General features: G+C 37.1%; 2 protein-coding genes and 2 non-coding genes across 4 annotated transcripts in view; 1 reads left to right on the top strand and 3 right to left on the bottom strand.

Moving 5' to 3' along the window:
• The window catches only part of CBG03557, a gene marked incomplete at both ends in the record, with an annotated part of 2,750 nt that extends 511 nt beyond the window's left edge, over positions 1–2,239 (bottom strand). The window contains 5 exon segments of the mRNA XM_045244393.1: positions 1–565; positions 577–824; positions 1,020–1,089; positions 2,030–2,188; positions 2,235–2,239. The exon segment at positions 1–565 is cut by the window's left edge and continues 279 nt beyond it. Of these exon segments, the coding sequence (XP_045092426.1) occupies positions 1–565; positions 577–824; positions 1,020–1,089; positions 2,030–2,188; positions 2,235–2,239 (1,047 nt within the window).
• Positions 2,240–3,653: 1,414 nt separating this feature from the next.
• Positions 3,654–9,315, bottom strand: CBG03556 (the record flags this gene model as incomplete). The annotated part of the gene is made up of 10 exons (XM_002646993.2): positions 3,654–3,947; positions 3,988–4,417; positions 5,618–5,707; positions 6,012–6,109; positions 6,160–6,421; positions 6,838–7,095; positions 7,157–7,239; positions 7,395–7,512; positions 7,559–7,830; positions 9,229–9,315. The coding sequence occupies 10 exons, from the start codon at positions 9,313–9,315 to the stop codon at positions 3,654–3,656; spliced, it is 1,992 nt and encodes a 663-aa protein (XP_002647039.2).
• Positions 6,470–6,542, top strand: CBG28964. The gene has a single exon. It is a non-coding gene (tRNA).
• On the bottom strand, positions 7,286–7,369 carry CBG28236. Its single transcript is given in 2 exon segments — positions 7,286–7,322; positions 7,332–7,369. It is a non-coding gene (tRNA).
• Positions 9,316–15,833: the final 6,518 nt, after the last annotated feature.

The following is a 15,833-nucleotide window of genomic DNA, read 5'->3' as shown; positions in this document are numbered from 1 at the left end:
AAAATGTTGTACATCCCTCTTTTTGAGTTCCGATGTCAATTGAAATGGATTCAGAATCACTATAGTCTTATCCAGACAAACTTTAAGATTCAACTTGTGATCGTTGTAAGCCTCCAAATGATCACTTCCCACTGATATCGCCTCTTCCACTCCCTCTTTATCCTTATCAGTTGGTTCCATGTAGACAGCCCAATAGGGACAATCCTGATCATTTACATAGACATTATCTTCAGGCATTTTTAGAACGTCCGCTAGTTTTGGGTACCCATCATAGTTGTCTTCTTCTGACCCTTTTTTATTGTTCGTGGTAATTGTAGGTGATGGAATTGAAACTTTGAAAAACGAACTCTTCTCATCCATCAACAATTCCTGATTACTCTTTGACATATACTTCAATGGATACGGTTTCTTGACAACTCGATCCATCAAAAGCTTTGATTTCTCATCTAACGGCTTCTGGGGCATTCTAGGCTTATCTCTCTTCACCTTCTTCAACATCCGTTTTACTTGCTCCGCATCTGGCTCAATATTCTTAACCTCGATCTTCTTCGTCTGCTCAATTTGACTAGATTGAACCACTGATTTCCTTTACTCTTCGATATACTCTCGGTTCCTCCTCGTTCCTCAGTTTTTCTTCCCTCTGAATCTGGCTCCTTCTCCTTGAATTCATTGGCTCTCCCCTTCTCTTTTCTCTTCCTCTCATCCGATTTCTCCGGGGTTACTGTATGGCTTTTTGATGTAGTCTGGGTTTTCGTCCGATTTCGAGTCCTGGATTTTGTTCCCGATCGTTTCACACTTCGTCGCTTGTTTTTGGAGCTACGAGTCTAAAAGTAGGACTTTTGGACACACAGACAGACACATTGTTAAGTTTGAGCTAGTTTATCTCCTTTCCCGAGAAAGATATCAAAAAGTAGTCAACTGATAAAATATTGATAACATTATGATAATAATTTTATTTACAAAATTTTGCCATCTTTTATAGGAAGCGAGGTAATTAAGCTCAAAGTGCGCGTACTCACATGTTTACTGTTCTTCTTTTTTGCTTTTGTTCTCGAGCTTTTTCTTGAATTTCCAGCCATATTCTGTGTTCTGCGGTGAGGAGAAGTGTCTAACTTTTTTCAAATCAAGATTCCACTTTGATTTTAAAATTTGGATGGGGGAATGATGGAAATGACTGGTTGCGAGGTTTGTCGATTTGGAGAAATGCTTAATTTCACGTCAACGAAGAATGAGGAAAGGTGGAAGTAGGACATCTGGAGTCACAGAAACGCATATAGACAGATAAATGCTAGGTTTTATAAGTCTGGGACTAAATTTCGTTTATTTTACTTCTTGGGGAAAGATTTGTTGTTTTCGAAACATTTGCCTTTTGTGTGGGACGGTACAGGGTGGCTTTTAATTAGCGGCACAAAATTTTGGTGCGATGGTTCTCGGTGGTGGTGTGCAATCTGCAAATCGAATTTTGTAGTTTGATTTATTGATTCATAATTAGTATTCCTGTCAAGTTTCAGATGTATTGGTTGAGTTTCAGGTAGACGGTGAGACCAAACGTCCACCATGCGACAGTCATCAGTCTTTATAGGGCGTTAGTCGAAACGAGATCATTAAACGCATTGGGATTGCAAACATGTGGTTTTTTGTAGTTATCAAAAGATTCATCGAGTCCGGATCTCTATTTGATGGAATTGTGAGAGCACAGGTGGATCGCGAGGAACGTTTTATGGGATCGCGCGGTGCTGTATGTTCTCGCGCACTAAAAATCCAAAAAAGGTTTTTTTCTTCATAAAAGAAATAATTCACAACTAGTTTTGTCTGAAAGAATATAAAACAGGATTCAAGTTAATAAATATTTATTAAAAAGAAAAAAGGTGCAGTTCTAAAATGAATGACTTGTTACAGAAAAATAGGTTTTCCCTAATATGTTTACCTCCTAGCGGTGGCGGCGTCTCTCGTTCCTCGCTTGCTCCAGCGTGGCGATGATTTCGCTGTAAATTATTAAGAATTATATTATAGTTTTAATCTGACTTACCGAGGTAGCTGGACGATCTTCAAAAACTGCACCGGTATGAGAACCCCACTGCTCAACTCCCGGACCATGAACTGGTCCGGGTTCACCACCACCGTTGGGTTGTTGGCTCTCCAGTGACTCAACACACTGGCTCCGTTTGACATTCGGGCATCCCTGAGCCTGTAAAATGTATAAAATTTATGGAAAATTATTCTTAATAGCTTACCGCATCTCCGGCACCTCGATGGCCCCCAACATCGGGGCGATCCCCACCGAGCTCATAAGCCCGGTGTTTCTGGGACGCACCCACACCTTTTTAAGAACCGTAGCGCGGTTGGCGAGCATCTCGTATTGGCTATCATTGAACATAGAGGTCATTTTTCTAAAACTTAATTGAATGTTTTATAGAAGTCCGAGATACAGCAAGAAGAAGGATTCAAGAGACGAGCATGGAACGAAGAATAAAAATAAGACAAATCAAATCTATTGGAGTTGTGGAAGATAGAAAATGTGGGTAAGGAAAAAAATGGCCCCACTTCAACAAAGCTAATAAAAACCCGCATTACTTTTCGAACAACCTAATAAATACTAGAAAGATGCAGACTGGATAAAGTAATTGTGACTACAAAACTAGAAAGATTCAATTAAGATGTAGACTAAGAAGTGAATAAAGAAATGGGGAGACAGAGAAAAACTTACTTGACACTGCATAGTTGTAGAATCCCATACTCCACTCGGCCATTGACCAGGGTGACCTACTACTAGGCAGTTCCCATTGAGCCACTGGGTGAGGGTTGTGGACATCTTGAGGAAATGAAGACTCTACAAGAAGAAAAGTAAGTAAAAATGAGAGAGTAGGAAAATATACAAAGGTATAGCATACTGATCCAGTTTTATTACTTTTGTTAGGAGCCACTGCTGTTTTTAGACTCACCTTCTCGAATTCACAATTTTGAGATCTTAAGAGTGAAATTGGCGTTTAAGGATAGTAGCATAGCAAAAAGGGAATAACATTCAGAAAAATCAATAGTGACATTTTTCCGACGTCCATGCAGAAGGTCGTCTGGAAAAATAGGGGCTTTAGCTTTGTAGTTGACAACTTTTTGGGAAAAATTCATCTAAACGAGTTATACCTCTTGGAAGATGGCTCCATCGCAAGGGCTTATTTGTTAAAGTGGCCAGCTTTATAGAAGTGGCATATCTCATCTCATTAAAATTTGACAAACAAGTTACAAAATTGAAGCTCTATTTTTGTTTAGTATACTTAGAAATTTTCAGACAAATTGAGAAAATCTGGACCACTTTTACAGTGCCTCAAAGTTGAATCTTCTGAAAGTGTCTCAAGAAGTTTCAGCACTAGGCTGGCTTTCAAGCGATTTATCTCATTTGAGTGAATCGCTACAAAAATGTTGACAACTACAAAATTAAAGCTCTGTTTTTGTTTGGTTTACTGTGAAATTTTCAGAACAATTTGCATAAATTGAGAATAATAATATTCATTTGAACTTAATAACACCGGAAGTACAATAATTTTTGGAAAGAGAATGTTTGAAACATGAAGCAGTATGACCGGTAAACAGAAAAAAATAAGTGAAAAAATAGAAAAAAAGGCGAAGAATACAAAAAAAACCCGATATTTTTCAGATCAAAATCGAATGTACAGAATAGCCAGATAACACGAAAAGAGCCCAAAAACTGAGAATTTAGAGAATGCGAAGCATGGTTCATCCAATTCTGGATCCCCAATATAATCTGGAATGACAATAGGCGGTCCACAGCTGCTACAGTAATCCGAGCACTTTGGGCAGATTAAAGATCCTTCTCTCAGCCAACCATCAACCACTTTTTTGATATGCACTTTTTGGTTTTCTGCGTAGCAGGGGTACATATCTGTAGCGTTGTAGGAGCCAACATAGAGGGTTCCATTTGTGCATTGGTACTGAAAAAAAAAAATCAAAATTCAAAAAAAATTAAGGTACCTCATAACACCCAGCCATATAATGCGACAGTACTCTTATCCTCCCACACTTTCTCTCTGTCCATGGTTTTGGAAATTCGAAACATTTGGAATTCTCTCCATAGACTTCTAGAATATCCTCGCCTTCTTTTCCATTTCCCTCCAGCTCACATCTCGAGTCTTTGTGCTCTTTTTCTGGCATTTTCCATTCGAATTCTTGTAAAAATGGACAATAATCGGCCATTTCAACGGATCCACCGTAATACTTTGCACCGTCTGGATTCACTCCAGGCAGACTCATAAAGTTACGGTATTGGGGTGGAAGCTCTTTTTGGAATGGGATTAGGTTGCATAGAGCCAAAGAGTCACGTTGGGAAGTGCATCTGGTGATGGCCATGGATTTGGTACCATCGTGTTTGATATCACTACAGTATGGATACGCATCTTCACCACTGAAAAAAATTGAGTTGAAAATGGTAATACAATTTTTTAGTCCTAAAAAGTAATCTAGAATTGTTGGATTTGTCTGAAAATTCCAGGGTGTACTAAACAAAAATAGAGCTTCATCTTTGTAGTTAACAACTTTTTTGTGCAAGCGCGCTCTAGTGAGATATGACGCTCGGAGACGCTAGTGGCGGCACCTCCCCCCACCCACCTTAGGCTCGCCCGCCGACTTCCACGTTGCATATCTCGCTAGAGCGCGTTTGCACAAAAAAGTTGTCAACTACAAAATTGAAGCTCTATTTTTGTTTGGTATATTCTAAAATTTTCAGGCGAATAGAAATACTCTGAACTACTCTTGTAGGCAATTAAAATTGACATATAACCTGTAATAGAAAAGTTGTTTAACTTACAAGGGAAGTGCTTTCAGACAGTGGTTGAGAATTTGTTCAAACTTTGGTCATTGGTACTTTTGGACACGCTGATCACAGCGCTGCTTTTATTTTTGCCCCTTGCCCCTCACAAAAAAGTTATGGGCTCTGAAAGTGATTTCAGTGCTAATTTCTCACTTTTGGAGTGAATTTTTGGAGGGGTTAATAACAGTTGTTCGGAGTTTCTTGAATGTAAATATTATTTTTGAAGGTTTCTCTACAATCTGAAAAAGTAGCCTCATTTAAAAAAAAAAAATTTTTTTGAAAAAAAGTCGCCATGGGGTACCCCCTTTGGAAATTTTTACAATTTTTTGAAAAATTTTCAAATGTGCTAAAATAATTTCTAAACGTAAAAATCCCGATAAAATGAGTCTTTTCATGAAATTTGGTATTCTAAATATTTTTGGAAATCACAAATATGTGCTTTCAATTTTAATGGATCGTAGGCCTTCGGTAATCACCCAGTAGCACTCAAATCTTGTAAAAACATAGGTTTACATAATTTCTGACTAATTTATTACTGTTCCGCATCCAAACGTTATTGACCATGTCCGAAAGTATATGCGTACCAATTTTGAAGAAATTCTCAAACACTGTCTGAAAACACTTCCCTTGTTAGAGCCAATTTATCTTATTTTCTGTGAAAGATATCAAAAAGTTGTAAACTGACAAAATATTTCTGATTTTATGATAAACATTTTATTAGTTGACAACTTTTTTATGTCTCCTACAGTAACCGAAATAAAAATCAGTATATAATTTTAAATTCAAAAAACCTACAGTATCCTCTTCTGATGAATCCACTCTCCACAACTTTTCATTGCGAAATCACATCCCAGCTGTTTGCCCCAATGGAGATCTTCGGCTACTCTGAAAAATTAAAGTATGTGTTTCGAACAGTTGGAATTTCAGATTTTTCAGATTTTAAGGACTTCATAGCGTCCACTGGAACGCCGTTAAACCTGTTGGGGGTCTTAAATTTGAACCGTTTTATCTTGCTTCCTGTAAAATATATCAAAAAGTGATCAACTGAAAAATATTTTTGATATTTGATTAGAGTGTTTAAGGTAAGAGGTCCTTCCTTTACACGGTTTTCAGTGGAAATCAAAATTTCTAGGATCAAATTTCACAATTTTTCATTTCAACTAATTAGAAAAAGCCTTCAAAAACTCACTCATAATTAGGTTGGTACCATCCAGTGTCTTCTAGAAACGCCAGGGTCAAGCGAGAATAAACTGGGTTTTGGGTATGAGTTCCGGTCATTGCTTCATTCTGTAAATTTGAAAATTTATATAAAAATTAACAAAAAAAGTTCCACAAACCTCATATGCCCTCTTCTCCCAATGCGTCAAAACCGTTCCTTCGCCTCCTTGATTCTCAAGCTCCGCCCCTTCCAACTTATCACATCCGAAATGCCTCCTAGCTTCTTCTCGAACCTTGGGTGTAACCATCATTTGAATCGGATGAATTACTTTGCCTTCTCCGGTCCACCACTCTTCTCTCAACACTGTCGTTATCGTGTTCTTGTCCCAGTCATAATACCCTCGCTGTTTGTTCAATGATGTCGGACGGCCGTAGCGATTCCTGCAAGAAACGTTTTATATACGCACTCCTCTCCTCCCTCCTTCGGTTGCTTCCGTGGCGCAATAGGCAGCGCGTTCGGCTGTTAACCGAAAGGTTGGTGGTTCGAGCCCACCCGGGAGCGAAACTTTTTTGAAACTTTTTTTTCCTTCATTTTGTGTTAAAAATAGGAACCACTACTTTTGACCACATATATCTCATTTCCTGTAAGAGATATCAAAAATTAATCAACTGATACAATGTTTATCATAATATGAAGAATATTTAGTTGACCACTTTTCCCTATCTCTTTTAGGAATTGAGATAATTGAGCTTAAAGTTGACGAATTGAGTGTCCTTCTATTAGAATGTGTACGATATTTAGATTTTTTTTCAACAAAAAAAAAACGAAAAAAAAAACAAAACAACTACACAGTTACCTTTTAGTCCTCGGTTTTCCATCTTTATCCCGGAAAAATGCGTATAACCCAACAGAAAATCCCAATGCATGGAGAATCTCATGTTTTACAGTACTCGTCAGAATCTCATAGTCATGGTTATGAACAGAAAGTGCGCTAGGACAAAGATTCACATTTCCAGCAATCGGACGATCGAAGTCTGCTTCTTGTTGACAGTGAGCAGCATAGGATAGCGTTTCTGGGCCCTCACAACGTTTAGAATTGTGCGCAGTGACGTATCTGAAAATTATGAATTTCAGAAAATCAGAAAAAGATAAAAAATCAGAAAAAATAGTCTTACAAAATAAAATCAGATTCCTTAACACCTTCTCCCATCTCTCCAGTTGTTTGACAGTCATCAGTGTTATTACATGCCAGGCAATCCTGAAAAAATACCAAAAAAATTCTTTAAAAAGAAATCAAAAAGAAATCCGTCGAGCCGGATTCGAACCAGCGACCTAAGGATACCCACTGACTCTACAGTCCTCCGCTCTACCAACTGAGCTATCGACGGCACGTCGGTCTTCTCTCTAACTTACCAATAAGTGGTCGTTGGGAATGTCTGCCTCTCCGCAAGTCGTTCTTTCCCTACAACCTTTGTCACATGCTACATTTCGCATTCCCTGTTTATAATAGTAGAATGAAGATATGCATTTTCTGGAAAAAATACGATAATTTCGGATACTGTAGTTTAAAAGCTCACCTTCTCAATCGAATTGGAGTTTTCATTGGTCTAACTCTCAACGCATTCTCCCAATATCCAACAGCTTCTGGTAACAATGTTGTATTCACAAAATGTTGAACTTCCGCTGTCAGATTTTGTATACTTTTATCATAATGTAACTGGATTCTCAATGGAGCGAACTTTTGAAGGTCTGGTGGGGTTTCAGTGGGATTTTCAGAGTCCCTTCGATGGCGATGCGGATGGTGGTGTTCTATGGGGACTTCTAAGAGGACATCTTCTATTCGGGGATTCTGAAATTTCATAGTTTATGACTACAGTATTAACCAAAGGCTGTGTTCATGAGCATTTTCCTTGGAAAAAACTTTTTAAAAAACGCCCCTTTTTCGCTCAAAAAAACCAATTTTAGTGGGTAACAACCAATTCTGGAGTCATACAAAAGCAGTTCAGAATTTTTCGAATCTGTCTGAAAATATCAGAACTTACTAATCAAAAATAGAGCTTCATTTTTATAATTAACAACTATTTCGTGCAAAAGCGCTCTAGCGAGATATGCCGCTTGGAAGATCCCTTTCTTTAGGGCGCCCTTCAACGTAGGCTCACTTCCACGTGGCATATCTCGCTAGAGCGCGTTTGTATCAAAAAGATGTCAACTACAAAGTCGAAGCTCTATTTTTGTTCAGGCTACTGTAACAATTTCAAAAAAATCGAAAAATTCTGAGATATTTTTTCAGGTCTCGAATGTTGGCCAATTTCAACAAAAAGTAGGGTAGCCTAAACCAAGGCGTCAACTTCAAGCCCATATATCTCATTTCTTGTAAAAGATATTGAAAAATAATTAACTAACGAAATGTTAAATATTAGCAACATTTTATCAGTTAATTACTTTTTCATATCTCTTACAGTAATCGAGATAGGGTTGAAAGTTAAAGGAGGACTCCGACCAAAAATTTTTATTGCATAGAAATGTTCAAAAAGTTGTCTATTTTCCCAATATTATAGCGAAAAAATTCGAAAAAAAATCCGAAATCCCCGAAAAATGCCGTTAAAAGCCAAAAAAAAAATCAAAAAAAAAAGTTGCTAGGAGGGACGAGGATTTGAATTCCCGCGCAGTGAGAAACCTAGGCCACGGAGCCTGATAGCCGTTTTTTCAAGTGGCCGACAGTGGTTTTTCAAGTTTTTTACCTGCCGGACATGAAAACCGAAAAAAATCCGGAAAATTTTCCATGTCAGAAAGGTGCTGTGATGCCGTGGCCTAGGTTTCTCACTGCGCGGGAATTCAAATCCTATTTTTTTTCAACGCCGTTTTTCGGGGATTTAGGATTCTCTTTGAATTTTTTCGCAATAATATTAGGAAAATACATATTTTTTTGAAACATTTTAAGGCAATAAAAATTTGGTCGGAGTCCCCCTTTAAGGGTAATTCTATAGGGTGATTACGGTGATGCCACTTTCAAGCGGTCTCTCTTATTTGGATGAATTTGTACCAAAAAGTTGTCAACTATAAAATTGAAGCTCTATTTTTGTTTAGTATGCTCTGGAATTTTCAGACAAATCGAAAAATTCTGGACTGCTTTTTCAGAGCTTCGAAATTGACAATTTTAAAAATCAAAGTTAAAGTTAATACTGCTAGGTGGTAATTCCATTACAGGTTACGGTAGCTAAATTTTTCAAATAGCATGCTGACTTACCTGATAAGAGCATGGTAATGTGTTAATAAAGGGCAAGAATACTAAAAACGAATAGGCAAAGTACTGGAATATTAACCGGGGTTTCATCAAACTGATTGTGGATTAACTAGTGATTCAATTGTCCTTTTTTTATCGATGATGAGGCATGAGATTTTTGTGTAGATTCTGAAAAAAAAATTTAGATGGAGATTGAATAAATTAACCCAAGTAAAAGTAAAATCCGAAACTTTAGGAAGAGCAACAAGTGGAATTGGAAAAACAAGATCCAATACTTTTAGAAGAATCCTTGACCAAACAAGGAATAATGATTTCCGAAAAAGTACATAACCAAAGTTCGTGTGGGTTTGTGACCCCAAAACAAGGTAATTAGCCATTCCCGTAAAGAAAAGAAACAATGTGAAAAGGAAGAGACCTACTTCACACCTATTATTAGGATTTCTAGAGATGAGAAAAGTATAGGGGGGATGAGAAGGAGGAAAAGAAACAAAAGGGTTCAAGGACAGGACAAGGAGAAGGTAAGGAAAAGAGATGGGACCTCGAAGATAGGGATAGGTAGCGGGAGGAGAATAGAAATATTTAACAAAGGTCTTGCAATAGCAAACTTTACTTTTAAAGCTTCAAAAGTAATTAATTTCCCACCAAAATTGAAACCCTCGGCTGCCATTTGAAAGAAGTTGTTGGACAGATCAGCCGTCAGACCCTAGCATTATGTATCGTCAACTTTGAGCTCAAATATCTCATTTTCTGTGAGGGATCTTGAAAAGTAATTAACAGGCAAAATGTTTATCAGAAAATGAATAAAATTTTGTTAGTTGAAAACTGTTTGATATTATTCACAGGAAAACTTTTAACTTTGAGCCCATATATCTCATTTCCGGTGAAAGATACCAAAAATGATAAACTAATAAAATGTTTATCACAATAAAAGTTATATTTTCTTAGTTGACTATTTTGAATACCTTTTACAGGAATTGAGATAAATTGGTTTAAAGTTAAAAGTGACTGCTATCAGAGTGTTGACGGTATTCTCAATGGAGCGAGCTTGTTACGCCCTGGTAAAGTTTTAGAGAGGTTTTTGGAATTTTTCTTAACTTTATAAATACTTTGGTAGATATGAGCTATCCATAGGTGTATTAGCTTGAGCTAAAACGACGATTTTTGAAAAAGGCGAGAACTTCAGATTTGGCGGGAACTCGGATACTTTTCAAATTTCAGTTAATTTTGAACACTTTTAGAGAATGATTCAGTTTTTCTAGCTCAATATCATTTTTGTTATTCATTTTCACAAATTTCAAGCAAAAATGTTGCCTAGAAAATGTGAATAACGCTTCTAATAGAGTGCCACCTCCATTGAGCTCAATTATCTCGGTTCCTATGAGAGATATCAAAAATATTTTAATTGGTAAATTATTTATCATAACATCACCAACATTTTATCAGTTGCCACCTTTTTGATATCTTTTACAGGAATCGAGATAATGTAGCTCGAATGCAATTAGGACGCTAACGGTATAAGGAAAACTAGGCTCAAACTTTGAGCCTCAAAGTCACAAATGTTCATGATCTTAGTTCTTTCTATTCAACAGACAAGGAAAAACAGGAAGAAAGTTTCCGAATGGCAACGATTATCTACGACAGAGGGGGTGCATGTTGCTCAGCTACTGCCTGCGCATCTCTCTCTCTCTCTCTCTCTCTCTCTCTCTCTCTCTTTCTCTTTTACCCCCGAATAACAAGAAATACAAAAATAAACAAAAAACGGAAGACCTTCTGCCTGCCAATGGCTGAGAAAAAGTTCGAGTGGTCATTTCTACCGGATTTTGGCTCCTTGTCTGTGTGTTTTTTATGAGATAGACACTTGTGTGTTCCTTCCAAAAAGAGAGTTTTGAGGAGTGAGAAAAAGATCTGTTGAAATTGGGTGTAATACGATATGTTCAGATTTTTTGGAAGAAAGAGAAACCTGCGAGGCTCAATGGAACACACTTATCGCACCTGGCGAACTCGGAAGATCAGCATCAATAACCAAAACTATGAGTTTCGGTTACTGTATCGTATTAAAGTTACTGTAATGTATTCAGATTACTGTGATGTGTTAAGGTTACTGTAATGTAGTGTTTTCAGAATTATCAGTTCAGGATTAAAGAGATTTTGGAGAAGTTTAATGATAAAGACTATTTATCATAAAGTTTGAGAAATGGCAGGGATAAGAGATTAGCCATATTAGATGACGATGATAGCAAGATTAAAAATTTGTTCGCATTAGTGAGGGGTTTATATCCATCTCTCTACACCGAAAATGAGCAGAAATTTCAGATTTTTCAGAGGAAATAATTTTGAAAGTCTCAATTATACAGAGCTGTCCACTTTAAGTCAATTTATCTCATTTTCTGTGATAGATATCAGAATGTTATCAACTAACGAAATTCCTATGATGATATCAGTAATATTTTGTTAGTTGACAATTTTTTGATACGTCTTACGGGTACCGAGATCAATTGGATCAAATTTAGGAGAACTTCTATTAGAGGTTTGAAGATCGAAATGGTGGTTTAAGGATGTTAGAGATGTTTTTGAAATTTCTAGAAAAAAATGTTTACTATAAATTTATTTTCATGAAACCACAAACATTTTATTAGTTGAGATTATTTTGCTATCTCTTACAGGAACCGAGAAAATTGGCGTGATTAGGAAACTTTCAAAAAATTTTCCCAACGAAAATAACAGAAAACAGGAGGACGCTGTATTAGGGGGTGGCATTCAATTAGAGACTGACACTTTATTGTTCGGAGCTAATTTCTATTGAAACTCATCACAAAAGTGTCCGATTTTCAACTCAAAATGACTTTCGAGGTTTTTGTGATTTTTCTACTTTTTTTAGAAACTTTCGGAATTCGATATTATCCTGACGCATTTTTTACAAATACAGTACCTCTTTTAAGCTTGAAAAAAGATAGAAAGACAGAAAATGATTATTTGTATTATTCATTAACTTTTACCACATTGACATCAAATCCGCAGTGGCATCTAATAGAGTTTGTACGGTAAGTCTCCAAAATAATTGCCTGTAATAAACTGAATCGATCTAAAACTCAGGTAAACGATTCGGAATTAGATCTGAGTTCGTTCGGAATTAGATCGAATAACTCGAAATTCGGAATTAGATCTAGTTAGCTTCAACTTAGATCTAGACTAGATCTAATACCGAATTCCAGACAAAAAAAATCAGAATTTGACTTTTTCAGCAGAAATAGGCAACTAGCTGTAGATCAAATTTTCGGAGGTTTTTGTCCAAAAACCTTCAGAGAAAGGATATTATGTGTTTTTCTTCATGCCTAGATAACTAAAAACCCGGAAATCTTTACTCAAGGAGTTCCAGACCATTTACCTTTCTTCTTTTCAATTACCCATTTCACACTTTCTACGGAAGAAGTGAAAACATATATTTTTCTCCGGGACACTATATGAAATGACAGGCAAAAAGAAATCGCTGAAAAACTGACGAATTACTGCTAGTTAGCAGCCGAAGGAGAACTCAACGGGCCGTCGACGGGCTGTCGACGGACCTATCAAAAGTATACAGTTGTGGACTCTTCAAACCCCTTCATAGGTGGGAAAACGGCAAAGAACAGTAATTTTGGCAATAGAGACACATTAAATTGATTGAAAACTTTTTGATCTTTAGGATCGGAGACAATTGGGCTCAAGGAGTACAAGGAACCCAAAAATTGAGCCACCTAGTCTAGACCAAACACACACAATTAATAACCGATAATAGCAAGTGTTTAACCAACCTTTAGCGGTAAATACATAGGTTGTTTCGAACACATTGTCAAGAGTGTACCAAAACTTTCCGAAGAAGAGCCGCTAAAGGACATTTAGTGGTGGGGGCTAATGGAGTTTTGATTTGTTTGTCGTGTTCTCTAGGAGAAATCGAATCGAAAATCAAAAAAGGGAGAAGTGGACGAATTAATCTGATTATCACCGTTTGTGGTCAAGTGTGTGGAATCCGTTTGGTACACATTCAGAAATAGATCATTCAGCGATTCTCAAGGAATTTGGGAAAAAACCTCTAACATTGGGCCAATTTATCTCGATTCCTGTAAAAGTTATCAGAAAGTGGTCAACTGATAAAATATAGCTTAAATCATGATAAACATTTTATCAGTTGACAACTTTTTGATGTTTCCCACAGTAATAGAGATAAATTGAGTTAAAGGTAGCACTACTTTCGTGTGCGACAATGGTCGTCGAATTCGCTCCCAAAAGGAGTGCCACCTTTGAGACTATTTATCTAGATTTCTGTAAGAGGTATCAAAAAAAATAAACTAACAAAACATAGCTTGTTTTATGATGGAAATTTCATCAGTTGACTACTTTGTGACATTTCTTACAAAAAATGAGATATACGGGCTCAAAGTTGATAATGCGTCAAAGCCATTCTAGCCACCACACTGCCAACTTTGAATTTATTTACCTCGGCTCCTGTGAAAGATATCTAAAAGTGGTCAACTGATAAAATGCTTATCATAACATCAGCTATATTTTATCAGTTGACTATTATTTACTATCTGTCAGAGGAAATGAGATATGGGCTCAATATTGATCAAAGTTAGCGGATTGGGGGGGGGGGGGTGTCCTCTTTTCATCCAAAAAGTAATAGAATTGGTCAAGTGGATTGAACCTCCTGATGAAGTAGGCACTTCATCAGAATACAATACATTAGGATGAATATGAATAAAAAACGATTCTCGAGATCTCATGACAATGAAAAGTGATGTATTCTGCTCCAATTCACTTAGTGTATGGATGGGTAACCCCATGTACGATGTACAAATGTCACAGATTTTGAATATGGACATTTAATGGAATATTGAGAGAGAGAGAGAGAGAGAGAGAGAGAGAGAGAGAGAGAGAGAGAGAGAGGAGAGAGAGAGAGAGAGAGAGAGAGAGAGAGGAGAGAGAGAGAGAGAGAGAGAGAGAGAGAGAGAGAGAGAGAGAGAGGAGAGAGAGAGAGAGAGAGAGAGAGAGAGAGAGAGAGAGAGAGGAGAGAATAGCGGGTGAAAGGAGATTAATTGAATGGGAAAGTGATAGTAGTTTCATATAATAGATTCGCGGTGTCTTTTTCATGTTTTGAAAAGAGAAACATGTTTGTTTTTTTGGGAACTATAGTACCAAAGAACAAGTTTCGAAACGGAACGTTCATTGAACACGAAGACGAATGTACAGTAAGCTTTTTTGGGAGTTTTAGCATTTTTGGAATTTTAATTTTTTTTTCTTGAAAGTTCGAAAAATGTCGAAAGTTGATAACATCCGCAAAAACCAAATTTGGTGCGCTCTCCTGCACAAATAAACGGTTCTCAATTGGTTCGGGAATTCGGAAACTCAGAAATTCCAAAAAAAATTGAAATTTCTAAATTTCTAGGAAACTCCAGAAAATTAATCTAATTGAGTTTTTTCTCATAAATTCAGAATTCAAACCTAACAAATATTATTATTGCATGTGGTTTATTAATGAGGAACCCGAAAGAAGGGGCGGACCACACCCCATGCTCATTATGTGAACACCTTGAGCCACGGAAGGAATATATAAAGGTTCATTTGTTATTATGCATACTCAAGAGGCAATAACCGTAAATATAGGAAAAGTTATACGGTTTTTGTATGATTCCAGTAAAACACTCAAATGGGAAGACCCTACCCCTTTTCAGATATTTAACTTTGAGCCATATTATCTCGGTTCCTGTGAGAGATATTGAAAAGTAGTCAACTGACAAAATGTTGTTCATATTTCAATAAACATTTTGTTTGTTGACCACTTTTTGATAAATCTCACAGGAGATGGGATAAATTTAGTCAAAGTTGGAGGACCGTTCTGTCGCGAACTCAGAAGGGTCTCTTAACTTTGAGTATATTTATCTCATTTCCTGTGAAAGATATCAAATAGTGGTTAATTAATATGATATTTCTCACGTTGTAATACACATTTTGTCAGTGGACCGCTTTTTGATATCTTTTACAGAAACCGAGATATACCGCCTCAAAGTATGCGGTTTGGGGGGGGGGGGGGGCACACCCAACCGTCGAAGGGGGGTTGGGGGCTGTCTTTTGTCTTGAGTTTATGAAAAAGCAGGTCAAACAAATCTAGTTGTCCTAGACATTTCAAAACTTTCTGACACCACAATATCAGAAGTTTTGGTTTTGAACATATTTCTACAAGAAGAATGAAAAGAGAAGCTTTGAAAACGCCTCTCTTCCTGCCAGACGGTGACCATCTGACACTTGATACTCTTCTGACACAAAACAGAATACAGAAACAGGAAATAAGGAGGAAAAGGGGCCGATTCAACAGATTGTGTGTTTGCATTTGAGAGAGACCAAATGCACTCTTATTATGCCCATGGGGACCTCCTTTAGGCGGCACTTGATGAGCAATGAGAGCTTGATTAGTTGGTAGGGGATGTGAAAGAAATGAATTAGAGATGAAAAGAGGATTGGGTGAGAGGATGCTAGCCATTTCGAAATTCCGTGCCTATCATGAAAATATTCCTGAACAGTTTGCGAGGGGGTTTTTTTTTTGGAATTCAAAACACTCAACAAGCGTTTTTTCA

Source organism: Caenorhabditis briggsae (genome assembly GCF_000004555.2).
Source record: "Caenorhabditis briggsae complete genome, chrIII, whole genome shotgun sequence".
Taxonomy (NCBI): domain Eukaryota; kingdom Metazoa; phylum Nematoda; class Chromadorea; order Rhabditida; family Rhabditidae; genus Caenorhabditis; species Caenorhabditis briggsae.
The sequence above is the reverse complement of the archived record's forward strand: the minus strand, read 5'-3'. Positions and strand labels throughout refer to the sequence as shown.